Source organism: Acartia tonsa, chromosome 1 (assembly GCF_053477335.1).
Source record: "Acartia tonsa isolate MP-2025a chromosome 1, ASM5347733v1, whole genome shotgun sequence".
Classification (NCBI taxonomy): Eukaryota; Metazoa; Arthropoda; class Copepoda; order Calanoida; family Acartiidae; genus Acartia; species Acartia tonsa.
Window position 1 is genome coordinate 12,513,893 of NC_137260.1, and position 16,119 is coordinate 12,530,011.

At 29.6% G+C, this 16,119-nt stretch overlaps 2 protein-coding genes across 4 annotated transcripts in view; one reads left to right on the top strand and one right to left on the bottom strand.

The window, feature by feature from the left end:
- Window positions 1–6,270, bottom strand: part of LOC145313201 (SET domain-containing protein SmydA-8-like) — a 53,956-nt gene extending 47,686 nt beyond the window's left edge. For both annotated transcript variants that reach the window (XM_080152503.1, XM_080152497.1), the window contains exons 1-4: window positions 6,166–6,270; window positions 1,330–1,402; window positions 804–845; window positions 190–261 (exon numbers count right to left, since the gene is read on the bottom strand). In XM_080152503.1, the coding sequence (XP_080008629.1) occupies window positions 190–261; window positions 804–845; window positions 1,330–1,402; window positions 6,166–6,172 (194 nt within the window). In that variant the 5' untranslated portion in view covers window positions 6,173–6,270. The remainder of the gene's footprint in view (window positions 1–189; window positions 262–803; window positions 846–1,329; window positions 1,403–6,165) is intronic.
- Window positions 6,271–8,813: 2,543 nt separating this feature from the next.
- The window catches only part of LOC145313235 (uncharacterized), a 33,706-nt gene continuing 26,400 nt past the window's right edge, over window positions 8,814–16,119 (top strand). The window contains exon 1 of one of the 2 annotated variants that reach the window (XM_080152547.1): window positions 8,814–8,867. The gene's annotated coding sequence lies outside the window, so the exon portion shown is untranslated. Of the gene's footprint in view, window positions 8,868–15,286; window positions 15,348–16,119 lie in introns of those variants that run through there. The other variant, XM_080152555.1, reaches the window with a different exon arrangement.

Below are 16,119 nucleotides of genomic sequence, written 5' to 3' on the forward strand. Positions count from 1 at the left end.
ATTTATACATAAATAGTTATCTTTTTACTTTTGTCATGCAACCCAAAAATCTCTCTTGAATAACTTAAAAATGAAAAGAAATATTTAAGTCCTAGATTGGACGTGTGTACAAATATTAATTCCAAATTTTTATATTTTTTTAACGTTAATTTTCTACCTATCCTTGTATCCCTGCATGCATTTATTTACCTGGCTGCAATAAGAAGTCGGCCACATCTATCTTCATGGTGAATAGTATAGGGTAGGCACTTGTGCTTCTCTCTATAATTTTAATTATATCTTACAAGAAATTAAAAACAGTTATAATTATGTTTTATCTATCTTAACCAGGGCTCGGGCGTTAGCCGCAACGTATTCTCAAATTAAAACCTGTTTGGATAGTTCAATTTGAATTTGAAAAGATTGATTGTAAATACCCCCCCGAAAATGGAAAATCTCTAACAAAAAAAATTTTTGCGCGCTTCGCGCGCATTTTTAATACTAAATTTCTGATAACATTTAAATTACCCCCCCCAAAAATTTTACCCCGGGGGTAAATTTTGGGGGGGGGGTAAACAAATTTTACCCCTGCCAACAGATTTCAGGGGGGGTAATTACCCCCCCCAAGCAAATTTTACCCCCGGGGTAAAAATTTTGGGGTGGGTAAAACAATTTGCGGCGAGCTTCGCGCGCCATTTTACCCCCCCCCCCAAAACCGAATTACCCCCCCATTAAAAAATTTTTATCCCCCCCAAAATAAAAAGCTTGGACGCCCCTGCTCTGTTTGTCTATCTATTTTCTGTTTGCCTATCTTTCTATCTTACCTTGTACTATCCTTAAGTTTACAAGTGCTAGAGCAGTAACAACTTTACAAATAAATAAATAGTTAACATTTACAAAACTTTAGAACAATTTTCAGCGGGGCTCGGCAGCCGCGTTTCAGCAGCGCATACGCCTAAAATTATATTATTTTTTTGTACTGGGCAATTAAATGACATATAGTTAAAGTTTAAAGTAATAAAATGACTATTTTCTTGGTGGTTACAGTTGTCTGACGAGCGGCTGCTAGGCTTTACCTTTTTGTATTACGAAAATAAGTTTCTTCCATTTGCATTTTAACATTAATTTTCAACTAAAAGTTTACCAAAAAAAAGAGGCACAATAATTTTACCTTTTTTACACAGCTTTCCGCGTATATCAAATTTAATAATATTTACTTTAATATTTTTGAAACATTATTTTTCACTATGGCTGATATCAATTGGTTTCAAAGTTACAGGAAAATTAAGTTGTTATCAAAATTATTATTCTTCAGTTTCCTAGTGCATGTAAATTAATCTATTTATTTTCCTTTGTTCGCATGTAGCACACTGAACAGGAGTTGGGGATTTCTCCGCACACACGCAACAACTTATACTTGTTACTGAAAGTATTTAAAATTAATTAGTTTTATACAATTATATTTCTAATTTATATATTTTTTTCTGATAGTCTAATCTAGATTAGCTGATAAAATTTAATTTGTAAAAACGTATAGATAGCAGCTACGCCCATAGCATCTTGGAGGCATTATATTTATAGAGCTTTAATGTAAGAATAAAAATGGACGTTGTAATGCTTATCTGAATACATGAAGTCTCTCTGTAGTGGTTGATGAGATCTTAACGGACAAACATACGTAAAATTTAACCACTCTATATCATGGTATTCAAGCACAAACGAGAGCACCTTCAAGCAGTTATGTCAAGCTTATTTGATTAAATATAATAGGTTTCTGTTAGATTTTGTTAAATGGTATAAAAGATATTTGAAAAATATTTCCAGTAGAGTTGAATTAATGCTGGAAGAGTAAGATTTATTGTAAATTATATGTCTCAGTGTTCCTGGTTTAGAGTAATAAAATATCCATATAATTGAATTGAACATACACAGAATAATATAGAATATCAACACCCAAGTTTAGAGTAATAGAATATCCATACAATTAAATTCAACACACACAGAATAATATAGAATTTCAATATCCTGGTTTAGAATACTAATATCACAATTTAAAGCAATAAAATATCCACATAATTGAATTGAACATACACAGAATAATATAGAATATCAACACCCAAGTTTAGAGTAATAAAATATCCATATAATTTAATTATACATACACATAATAATATAGAACATCAACACCCAAGTTTAGAGTAATAAAATATCCATATAATTGAATTCAACACACACAGAATAATATAGAATTTCAATATCCTGGTTTAGAATACCAATATCACAGTTTATAGCAATAAAATATCCATATAATTGAATTGAACATACACAGAATAATATAGAATATCAACACCCAAGTTTAGAGTAATAAAATATCCATATAATTGAATTGAACATACACAGAATAATATAGAATATCAACACCCAAGTTTAGAGTAATAAAATATCCATATAATTGCATTCAACATACACAGAGTAATATACATAGAATATCTATGCCATGATTTAGAGTAATACAACACACACAGAATAATATAGAATATCAACACCCTGTAAAATACCCTTGTTTAGAGTATTAAAATATCCATATAAATGATTAAATCTAACACAGAATAATATAGTATATCAATACCCTGGTTTAAAGTTATAAAATATCCAAATAATTGAATTAAACACTCACAGAGTAATACAGAATACCAATACCCTGTAAAATACCATAGTTTAGAGTATTAAAAATCCATATAAATTATTAGATCTAACACATAGAATAATATTGAATATCAACAGTTTAGAGCAATAATTATCTATATAAGTGAATTCAACGCACACAGAGTAATATATGTAGAATATCAATACCATGGTTTAAGGTAATGAAATATCCATACAATAATTGAATTAGGGCTGTTTTTTTTATCTAGAATAGGTAATAAATAATGTTTTTTCTTGAAGAGTATTTACTTTCTTTACTATTAACTTGTATTTCCTTGCTGATTTTACAAGGATGACATCATCCATAACAATACTTTTTCAATGGTAATTGATTTTTGACAGATTTGTAATATTGCAACGGAAACATGGTTTTGAAATATGAAAATCGTGCAGTTTTTCCAGGGATCATAAGGAATTAGACAATGGACAATAAATTGTTGTTCAATCTGAATTACGATAAACAGAATTAATCCTTCTGTAGATCAAACTTATTTAAGGATAAGTGTTGACTACTAGTTTGCAGCAACCAATTAAGATGTGATCTTATTCCTTAATTAGTTTTTTAAACAAACGAGTAATTTTTTGGCAAACTTTAGGGATAATTTACTGTCCATTGCCCCCCTCTCTTTCTCTCCCTGATCCGAGTTTTTATATCATCCGTAGATATCAAATTAGAAGGGTTGTATATAATAATATTTCGTATTAATAAAAGATTTTACTTTGTTACAATATCACAAAAAAATATAGCCTCTGCGGAGAACATATACCTGTGGTGCTATAATCCTACGGGGCTACCAGTACTCAATATAACCTAATCTAACCTGGCCTAAATTAATAAACGAAAATCTACCCCCACCCTCGACCCCTCCTTCAAAGGGTTTCTTTGTTCGACTAGGCAACATAAGGAAACTGCCAAATAATATTATCTTCTTACATTATGTAATTCGTAAAGATTTTAAAATTTTGCGGATTTGATTGAACAGTAAAACTGCACAGTTTATACTATTCTTACTTATACAAGTTTTGGTTAGTAATATTTTTTGCATAAAGGGAATATTTTTTATTTTCAATAAACCATTCATAATAAATAGCTCTGGTCATATTAGAATCGCTTCAAACTTTGTATGATAATTCCTTGAGCAGGTAGGTATAATTAAGAAAGCGTAGCTCTCTATAATATTACTAGCGGCTGCGTCCCTAGTATCTAGAATTAGAAGGGACATGAAAGTGCAGAAAAATAACTTAAAACTTTACAACGACTTTTTTTATAAAAAATAAACAGCCGAAAACCACCCAGGGACCTATAAGAAGCTTCACTCTAAAGGAGAACCATATCGGTTCAGCGGTTAGCGAGATCCTTCGCTACAGACAAAAAAAGCTTACTACTTTATATGATAGGATATGAAAAGCCTGTATCTTATAATTTATTTTCCTTAAGCAATATACGAAAAGGCAAGAATATGTGTCTGACTTGTTTGATTAGGTAGGGCGATTCATATCATTTGACCTTTCTGTGGATGTACGTAGTGTTACTTTATACTTTATTTTTAGTGAATAACTGTCTCACATGTCACACCCTAAGAAAATAAGAAAATGTTCCCTGAGAAGCCAAACCTTATAAATTCAGCGCTGAGGGAATTATGAGCGGACAGACGGACTTCGATATACTTTGTATAAAAAGATTTATTGTATCTTAGGATAATATCTTTAGAGCAAATCCATTTCTGATTTTAGCTATTATCTTAAAATACAGGCTTCTTAGTACTCAATCTATATTCATTTAGGGGAATAATAAGCAAAAACTTTAAAATACAAGAATTTACCGGATAATTATATTTAACTAGGCCAGAGTTTTTTTTTGCAATAGCTATTCTTAACAATTGCAAATTTTTAAACTTAGGGTAGTGATAAGGTTTACAAAAATATATTTTCTTTTTTGTATTTCCGTTTACGACTTTCCCTTTTTTACATTAATTACTATTTGAAGTTTTCTTTTTTTTCATCAATAAAAACCTCTCTACCTAACTCTAAAATGAGTAAAGTTATATAGATTTTTTGGATCAGACAAAGTTTTAGTTTCTCATTTTCTTATGCCAGCATATTCAATGATTTTATTACATTTATCTTAACGTACATTAAAAAAAACTTTTTTATAAATAATAGAATACGTTCTTTTGGAACTCATGTGGTGTTTTTAAAGAAACTTACTTTTTTATATTTAGGCCTAAGGGATTCTCTAATAAATTGTAAATGTGAAGCCTTTTCAAACTTTTATTAGCTGAAGCTTAGAGAATCATCATGTTTAAAAGTACTCAAACATTTTTGACAATCAATCCATTAATCTAAAATCGCGATCGACTTTTTTTATAACTTATATTGTCATCCTTATTGCATATTTAGTAACAAGAATCCTATTGCTTATAAGATGGTAAAAACTAAATATTTTTCTGAATAAAACCGTGCGTCATTAGAAAATATAACAAGGATGACACATCATCTAGAATGTCACAACAAAAAATAATACAATAGAAAACAAAACATCAGCTTATATAGAAAACCACATTTGAAGCAAATGAAAGTGTAATTGATTGATTTACTAACTTACTCTTGACATAAATTATTCAGTAGTATCCTATTTCTTATTGGTCTGGGGAGTTTTTTTATGGTTTAAAAAAAAACATATTATGCCCTAATAACATGTTTTGCTAAAATAAGCAAATGACTCACAGCAGCCTCTGTCAAAAGAACCAGAATTAAATTAAGGTCTAACAAGGATGACAACATCTATAAAAGAGAAGCACTGAAATGGTAGGACAAACGGACATTAACACTTATATAGTGTAAGAAATGAATAATCATAATATAAATGTATAAGAGTAAAAGCAAAATTGTAAGTAAATTTTTTGAAAATTTGCTTGATACAGGATAATGTTTGTGGACATACTTACATTTTTTACTTGATAATAGAGTTGCTTCGCTTATTATATTATACTTTGTTGTCCCAGGAATTAATATACCAAAAATCAGATTGATCGGATGATAAGATCACATAAAAATTTGTTGTTAAAAAAGTATAAAAATCAACATGTTTAAAATGGACGTATGGTCATTCTGGTAATGATTATAGAGTTGCTACGCTTTATAAATCGTACCTAACTACTAAAGGAATAACCATGCAAAGTTGACATCGATAGGACAATTCTAACAAACCTAAATTAACGAAAAAAGCTATCCGTCAAGGACATACGAACGGAGTCGGACGGACCTATCCTAATTATAGAAAAACTTCGCTTTTAAAAAGTTTGAAGCTATAATAGTGTCTTAATATAATAGGGCAAAAAATACCCAAAAATTATACAAATTTTGAAGTACTTAAAATGTAAATCTTTCATATATAGGATAATGTGTATTATTATCAATATTATTGTTTTAAAGAAGCTTTGTATTAATAACAATAATTACAAGGAAAAGTTCACTAACCTGTCATTTTCTAATAATTATTAATAACCCTATCTATATTATAATGATTATAAGTATATAATGTGTAATAATAACTGTTGTCGATACTTGTAAAAGTTTACTACTAAGTAAAGAATTGGCGGACGGCCAATAATTCTATTTTCATTGTCGGTGTGCATATAAAACGGCTAAAACTAAAGCAGCAAATTGTCATGTAATCTAAAGCATGCGTAAGATTTGCTTTGAATTTAGTTAGGGAAATTGAAACAAATTTAGAAATTTTTAAACGTTAAACTAAAAAAATAACATAAGCTGTTTTTGTTTGTTTCTTTTAAAGTCCCCTTCAAAGTTTATAGGTGGAACTTTAATTTCATTAAAGAGGAGCTGTCAAATGATTACAGCATATGACATTTCAACTATATATATAAAAAAAGTTATTCTCACTTTCCGCAATTTACTTTAATAAGAGCGAATATATCGCATAAAAAGTAGCTTTCTTCATAAATTTAAACCTTGACAATTTCAAGATTTTAAATCAAACATTTGATATTATTTGCTAAAAAAAAGTATTATAATCTTTGTGTGAACACTTATATAATACCGGGGGAAATGTCTTTACTTATACTTTAATACTTTACATTATTTAAGATGCTCTTGGCCCGAGCATTAAGTTCAATTAAAGGGTTACAAGGTCAATTCCTGTAAATAAGTTATTTTTGCTTTTTCTTTCTTTCTTTTACATTCTTTCTTTTTTCTTTCTTTCTTTCTTTCATTCTTTCTTTCTTTCTTTCTTTCTTTCATTCTTTCATTCTTTCATTCTTTCATTCTTTCTTTCTTTCATTCTTTCTTTCTTTTTTCTTTCTTTCTTTCATTCTTTCTTTCTTTCTTTCTTTCTTTCTTTCTTTCTTTCTTTCTTTCATTCTTTCTCTCTTTCTTTCTTTCTTTCATTCTTTCATTCTTTCTTTCTTTTTTCTTTTATTCTTTCTTTCTTTCTTTCTTTCTTTCTTTCTTTCTTTCTTTCTTTCTTTCATTCTTTCTTTCTTTCTTTCTTTCTGTCTTTTCTTTCTTTTCTTTTCTTTTCTTTCTTTCTCTTCTTTCTTTCTTTCTTTCTTTCTTTCTTTCTTTCATTCTTTCTTTCTTTCTTTCATTCTTTCTTTCTTTCTGTCTTTTCTTTCTTTTCTTTTCTTTCTTTCTCTTCTTTCTTTCTTTCTTTCTTTTCTTTTCTTTCTTTCTCTTCTTTCTTTCTTTCTCTTACTTAATCTCTCTTTCCTCCTTTACCTTTTTTTCTTCTACTTTGTAGAAATTAATCTCTTTCTCTTTCTTTCTTTTCCACTTTCTTTCATTCTTGATCTTTCTTTTTTTTATTCTATGTTATGTTTCTTTAAGTTGTATCTAATCATGTCTTTCTCCTCATTTCTTTCTATCTTTCTCTTTTTTTTCTATAAATTTCTTTCTTACTCTTTCTTTCTTTTTATGTTTTACTTTCAAGTGCATTTTTAGAAAGTTATAAGGGACCGTGATTTAAAACTTAAGGGCACAGTTAAATATATAGGGACTTGTGTAATAAACAGCTAGCCCAATGTCCCTCCCTTCCTGAACTATAGCGCTAAGAAAAGATATAGTTAAATTTAAATAGAAAGTAGACGATAGATTTTTGTGCAAAAATATGTTTCATTGGTATAATATAGGGTCACCTTGTACTTTGTTAATGTACGCAAGTAAAAAAAGCACTACTAAAATGCTGCTTCTAATGAAATAATATTAGATAAACCTTTTCAAAAATATTTGTAATACTCGAGAAATGTACAGAATATCTACTGTACATAATTAAACCCTAAATTTGCCTGTCATCAATTATAGATGTTACTGCTGAAAATATTTTTTCACGAACACTTTGAATGATCAAAAAATAGAATTATGTATATTCAATTTGTTTTAAAAAATTGTATACTTAACTTTTTTTCACAACAAAAAAAGTTACATAGGTATATTTATAAAATCATTAATTCATTTTTATTTCATTCATTTCATTAAAATTATTTATTCATATTTTTAATTAAACACTTTTAGATACAAAAACAAAGTTAAAAATAATAAGATGGGAATCGCTATCAAGTAAGGAAGACAGACAGTCGCTGGGATCTATTAGGTTTAGGCGCAACAAATTTACAGGAAAATAAAAAAAAATTGAGAACAGTTTCTATTTATTATCAAATTTTTTCCGGTTTATAGACAACTAGCGGCTACGCCCTTAGAGGCCTCTAGGAGCACTTGGGGGAAGGGTGTAGCCAGAAATCCACTTTATATTTCAGTTTTGAAAAAGAAACAAAAAAGGTTGGGTAGTATAGGGACAGGGCTTTTTTCAAGGGGCGATTTCTATCGGGATGGTAGAGGGGTACAGTGGTACACTCCCCTTATATAATCGTTAATTTAATTTGATTAATGAAAAAGTTAGCAGCAAACTATAACAACTTTTCTATATTTTATATTCATATTGACAATAAAAAAATCTAAGATTATTTTTCTAATGAAAAAAAATGTGAATCATTTTAACTTTTGGTTTATTAATTTTTTAGTTTTTATATTTAAGTACTAAATTGTATTAATATATAAAAATACATAATTGAAGTCTTAGTAGCACTACGCCTAAACCGAGGGTATAAAACAGGCTGTGAATCCTTTTTAATTTCTCATTCGTTTTGTGGCCGTCAGACAAGCAACAGGTTGTGGAAAAATCCTGATTTTATATATTAGTTAAAAATACACTTGTACATACATTTATGTATATACATTTTATAGTGAAGAATTGGATCAATTTCGTAATATTAATGTACACTTTATAATGTGCAATTAGTTTTTAAAAGCGAAGCTTTTTTATAATTAGGTAAGATCCGTCCATTTATAACGGTTAGCTCTTTTCGTTTATTCAGGCATCTTTGTCTTATCGATTTAAAACTATAAATGACGATTTCTTTAATAGTAAGATACAAGAAAGCTTTTCAGCTCTTTAATCGTTACCAAAAATGTTTATTTAAATCATGTTGATCTTTAACTTTTTTGACAACAATTTTCAAGTGATATAATTATTCTACATATCTGACTTTTGGAATACTGATTTCTAGGATTACACAATACAATATTAAAAGCAAAGCATCTCTATTATCAAGTCCTAAAAATGTAAGTATGTCCTTTAAACAATATCCTTATTTAACAGTTTTTCTACAAAAATTCAACTATGCATCTTACAAATTATTAACTATCAAATTATCAGTGGGTGGAGGGGGGGGGGGGGAGTATTCTTTACTTCCTCCTACATTTTTTGCACAAGTAAGAAACATTAGGAGATTCGTATTATTATCTTTATTTATACAGAAGATTCGCTAATTATCAGACGTTATCATTTGTTTATGCTTCTCTTCATGCAATTAATAACTGACATATGTTTATTTTTAGTAGCGAAGCCACTCTGTAAAATACATTTTAAAAAATAAGTTATACCTTTAAAAAATTATACTTTGTAGTTGCTTTAATATTATTTCTCGTATTCATTCGAATCCGGTGGATAGGAACCGGTTTTATCAATACGAAAAATTTATTTCTAGCATCGTATTATATCCAGCTTTCTACGAATATAGAAATGTACAATCATAAGATTAAAACCCGTTTTTTATCCCCTGCCTTCGGCATCTCGGGGCTAAAAAAACTGGTTTTAATCTTATAATTGTACATTCTATATCCGCGGAAAGCTGCTTATAATACGATACGAGAAAAAATTATTATTGAATCGTACTTAAGGCATAGACTATAATACGGTGTGATACATGATTTCTATATTTATTTTGTCTGTTTTTCTGTCTGCCCACCTTTACTTCACTTACAAGACTGAAGAAGATTCAGCCAATTTGTTAGTTGCATCTAACTCAGTTTGTTCGTTTGCCTGTAAAAGTTTAATTTTCAATGTTTCGCAACTAATGCATCCTTGTTCAAGTTTAATTCTAATATACGGAACCTTTTCATTTTTAACATATTTCATATTTCTTGAATATCTATCTATTGCATCGTATTATAGACAGCTCTCTACGGATATTAAAACGTAAAAATTTAAGATTAAAACCGAAGGCCCAAATCTATTCAACTTTTATGATTCGTGGAAAATTGTCTTTAAACATGATTTTTCTGTATGCCTGAGAATCAGTTATAATCCAGCGGATATTAATCGATTTTGAAGCCATACTGTACTGGTATATATATTTTAGGTTTCTGAACTAAAACCTGATTAGTAACACTAAAGCAAAATAACTGCAGTAGTCAAGGGAAGATGTCTTATTTTAAACAAAAACAGATTACAACTTTAGAAAAGCATGCCCTAACAAAATAATATGAAGTATATTTTTATATTTTTCTTTATATGTTTTAATTTTGTTGAATAGTTTGGTGCTTTCCCTCCAATACCAAGCGAGCATAGAACCCCTGTTCCTATTTCTAAAATAAATTGAACACAATTGGGGCCTATACCAGCGGGTATACCCTTTGACTCAAAACCCTTTTTTTAAATTCTATGATTATTATTTTACATTTGTTTAAATCTGAATTCATATTGTTTAAAAAGTTTCGAATTCAAAAGCAACATTTCTATATTTCAAAGAATTAAGGCTTTGGACTAAGTTTGCCTCATATCGTATTTTGCTAAATTGGTGGCTACTGGTTTTTAGTTGCTTTCAATGGCATTTTGAAAACACACATGACTACAAGGATTCATGGAGAAAATACCAAAAATATTGTGTTTGTGTGTGTGAGTATCCAAGCCAAACCTGATTAAAACCAGCAAAACACCGCATGACAATATAGTAAACTTCTAGTTTTGAGTTTAAGAATTGTTTACAACCTATGATAGGAAGTAGCACAAGGTTCGACGGCGTTTTTAAAAGCGAAGCTTTTCTATAATCAGGGTCGGTCCGTCCGTCCGTCCGTCCGTCCGCCACAAACGGATAGCTTTTTTCGTTAATTTAGGCATGTTAGAATTGTCCTATCGATTTTAAACTTTGCATTGTGATTCCTTTAGTAGTTAGGTACGATTTAGAAAGCGTAGCAACTCTATAATCATAACAAGAATGTCCGTACGTCCATTTTAAACATGTTGATTTTTTTTACTTTTTTAACAACAAATTTTTATGTGATATAATCATCCGATTGATCTGATTTTTGGTATGTTGATTCGTGGAACAACAAAGTATAATGTTATAAGCAAAGCAACTCTATAATCAAGTCCTAAAAATGTAAATATGTCCATAAACATTATCCTGTATCAATCAGTTTTTCAACAAATTTACTTACAATTTTCCTCCGATTCTTATACATTTATATTCTGATTATTTAGTTCTGACACTATACAAGTGTTATTGTCCGTTTGTCCTACCGTTTCAGTGCTTCGCTTTTATGGATGTTGTCATCCTTGTTTTAGCAAAAATGTATAGGGAGGATAAACACACCATACCATGGGGCAAAATCCTCTGAGAATCCCCCCCCCACCCTCCCCACCCTCAATCTTCTGTAACTGATTCTCACATCTTTGATAAGATAATAAAACTTTGTTCTTCGCTTAGATATTATAATTAAATTTTCCTTCATTATAAGGGTCTTTTTGTGTCTGTAATAGAAAAAGTTATTCTCGCATTGTATTATTAACACCTTTCCGCGGATATTAAAATGTACAATTAATATTATAAAAAGTGATTTTATTCTTATGATTGTACATTTCTATTTTCGTTGAAAACTGGATATAATACGATGCTATAAATAGATGCTGTGAGTATTGGTGCAAAAAATATGACGTAACAAAAAAAAATAGCCAATGAGAGGCCGTTATTGACCAATGGCAAAATTTATAGTGCCTCTCATTGGCTATTTTTTTTTGTTACGTCATATTTTTTGCACCAATACTCACAGCATCCTATAAATAATATTTTCATATAGATGAGAACCTGTTCTAATTCGCCGGATATTAATTGGTTTCTAATGAATATGAGAAAAGTAGTTTTATTTTGTTAATTTTTATTAAGAATTTATGTTACTTTGTTGATATAATTAGGTTTTTTGTGCTTCACTTCTTATTAAAGTTGTCATCCTTGTTTTCTGTTAATTTTTGACATGATTAAATTTACATAGTAAATATTACATAGCAAAAGTAAATATAAAAACAAGCATAATTAATCATGCATAGGTAGCGTTGGGAATTTTTTTTTGTAAAATTCAGAATAAGGCTTGTTACATTAAGGACAGGCAGAAATGGTCACTTAAAGAAACGTTTTACTTCTTAAAATACATCATAGTCTTACACTTTTTATATTATTTTTGTACAAATGAAAAATATAACAAAAATATACAGAAGTATATCTGTTCACTATATAAAAGTAAAACAATTACCTAACACAGACAATCAAATAGAGTTTTTACTTTTTTACAATAAAATAGATTTAGCAAAATATTTCTTAGCCAAAAATTGTGAGATTTGTGTAGGGCTTGATATTTTTAATTAACTCTAATAATAAGTACATAAGCAAAAAAATATACTTATTATTTAGATCACTAGTAGCTTCGCCTCAAGCTACTAAGGTGCCTTTTAAGAGAAGAAAAAATGGTAGCCATCTGACTTCTGATTTTTTAGATAATATCTCTATAGGTATATGTAAGAGATCGACAAATAGCTTTAAACCTTTATTAGACTAATTCCAAACTTTCCTAACTTTGTTGAACAATTTGTCCAAGCGTTGCAAGATAATAACAGACATACACACTTACAGAAATAGACAATAAATATAATATTTGTAGCATAGGCATGGCTAAATCCATTTTATATCAAGAATATTTCAAATATTAATACTATTAGTGCCTTTTTTTAAATCGAACATATTAATTTATTTTCTATTTTTTTGGCAATTCCCAATAATTTACCTAATAGTTTTTTTTTATATGTGAAATTTTGTATGAACATTCCTACAAAAAAACAGAATTACATAAATAAAAAATCGAGGTAAAGTATAAAATATAAATACAAAAAACACAAAATAAAAAAAAGAGAATAATATAGTAAATTTTGGGTTTGTTCAGATCGAACCATTTTTTGATTCGAATGGTTTACTGTATACTAAAAAAAACATCTTTTTACCACCAAAATAAACTTGTTTTTAATTTTATTCAAATTATCTGTTTGTATTATATGTTTGTTATGTTCAGTTAGATTAGTCTGCATTCTATGCGCTTGTATGCCCAAAACTCTTTTTTATTAGCCAAAATAAGGAAAGTTGCATAGGTTCTAGTACTTAAAGTTTATGACATATAGCTAGAAATATCAATTATCCATTGACCCATCACTATATCCCTGCTCTTCTGAGATTGAATTATAGTTGGTGCACTGCACAATCAATCTCGAGGAACCTAGTAAAAGTGTCTGACTCTGATTATGACGTAAAAAAATTAGCCAATAAGAGGTCACTATACATTTTAACATTGGTCAATTACAGTGTATACTGGCCTCTCATTGGCTAATTTTTATTTACGTTATAATCAGAGTCAGACACTTTTACTAGGTTCAATCTCGAGTCCCGTGGTTGACATAAATTAACACAAATTGGTTACAGACTACTTTTTGTCAATCAAATATTAATTTTTTTATAATAGTTAAGTTATCTATTGCATTGTATTATAAAAAGCTTTCCGTTGATATTAATTAACCTTTAACGGTCGTGGGGGGGGGGGGGGGGGAGGCGTTGAACGCCCCCCCATCCGGTTTTTTCTATCTCATTTTCTGTGTGTGAAAGATAAAGAGCCCAAACTGCTTGACTTTTTAAGTATGAGTATGACACATAACTGAGAGTTGGAATTTTTTGAATATCTCCATTCTGGCGGGCACAGGATGCCAGCAAACCTGGCAAAGTCATCCAGGTAAAGGGCAAAAATATTTTTTTTGACTAAAACAAAGCATTTTATCATAGCAAAATACTAAAAAATCCTCTAGTAGTACATCCTTATATGAAATACAGGTGTTAAAGTCACTTTCAGGTTCCTGTGGCCGCAATTTTTAATTTAATTTCAAATTTTAAACTTAAGCTTTTTTTACATGTCTACATAACGTATTAAAATTTCATGAAGATCCGCCGCCGTTTTCCCGCCGACCGCCGACTACGGCGGCTGGCAGCTGCTGCCGCTGAAATTTATATTTTGATATTTCTAATGTAAAATTTACATAAAGATTTTACATTTTCTGGAAAAAAAAATTTTTTCTAGGTTCAAAAATAAGAAAATTACAGCCGTTTGAAATTTTTTAGTAATAAAAGATCTAAAAACAAAGGTTGTTAAATAAAAGGGTGAAGGAAGCGAAAATTGACTTAGACTTATAAAAGGTCGGAAATTCATTATCAAACCATAGACTTGCACAAATTGCAAAAATTTAGCCCTCTAGCTCTAATAGGAACTGAGATAATAAGGGGGGGGGGGCGTTGAACGCCCCCCCCCCCCCGACCGATTAAGGTGCGGCAAGGGGCCCGACTGTAAAGGGTTAAAATGAAAAATTATAAGATTTTAACCAGTTTTGTTGACCCCGATGGTTAACAAAATAATGATTTTTATTTCAATATTTGTAGAAAACTCCGCCCCTACTTTCACCTCCAACCCCTTATTCTTTTTAGAAGCGAAGCTACTCTATAATTTGAAATGTCCGTCTGTCCGTATGTCCGTCTGAAACGTTTTTTGGTAAACGTGATTTTCTCGACTCCTTTTGAAGATAGACGCCTGAAATTTTCAGAGATTAAATAAGTTCCTATTCTTCATATTTTCACCATGTTACATTAAGATATGTCAATTAATTGGGGTGCTAGATCGATTTCTAGATTTTTAAGTTTTCATGATTTTCTCAAGTCCCATTCAATATAGACGGCTGAAATTTTCAGGGGATAAATAAGTTCAAATTCTGAATACTTCTATAAAATTTCATTGAGATTCGCTCATTGATTGGGGTTCTAGTTCGATTCCTAGTTTTTTTTTAAGTGTTCAAGGTTTTATTAAACTCATAGTCCAGATAGATGGCTGAAATTTTCATGGATTAAATAAGTTCACATTTTACATATTTTCACAGAGTTTCTTTTAGATTTATTTATTTTTATTGTGCTAGATCGATTCCTAGATTTTCACATTATAAATAATAAAAGGTTTCGTCATTTATATTATTTTAATGTTTAATTTGTATTACACTGCTCTATAGTTAATTTTTTCCGTATGTCCATCCATAATTTTAAAACTTTGCTACTTGGATGTTGTCATCCTTGTTAGAAATATACTACAAGGAATTATACCCTTGTGGGGGCTATGTATACCAAAAAGTATATGTATGTAAAAAACAGTAGCAATGAATACTTTAATGAATTGAATATGAATAGGAGTAAAAATTTTATAATCAAATTAAAACCCAATTTAAAAATGCATAGCATGTTCTTTAATGCTTCACTTCGCTCTTAATTTGTTGCCAAATAGACCCATGACCACTACTAAACTTCCATGAAAATTGTGAACTGATCGGTCAAGCCATTTACGAGATTTTTCAGGATAGCGAGTACATTTAGTACTACATATATAGAAAAAGATGCTATATGTAATTTATTATGTTATATTTTATCAAATCTTGTATGTTGGTAAGACCATTATAGGCGGTTTCCCTAAAAGTGCCGAGTCAAGCAGAAAAATCCACTCCCCATTATTTTTTTCGTCTTTGTTTGTTACTTTAGGTCATGTTAGGTTAGGTTATATTAGGTGAAGGAAAAACTATCATCCCCTTACTTTATATATTACTTTATTTTAAAAATTTCATTTTGGTTTTAAGCAGTCTTGTTTTTTCATTCATTAATAACGTTAGTTTTGAAAGTTTAATTACATTTGCATAGTTGGAGTACGTTTGTAAGCATGAGTTTTTAAAAAATAGATTTA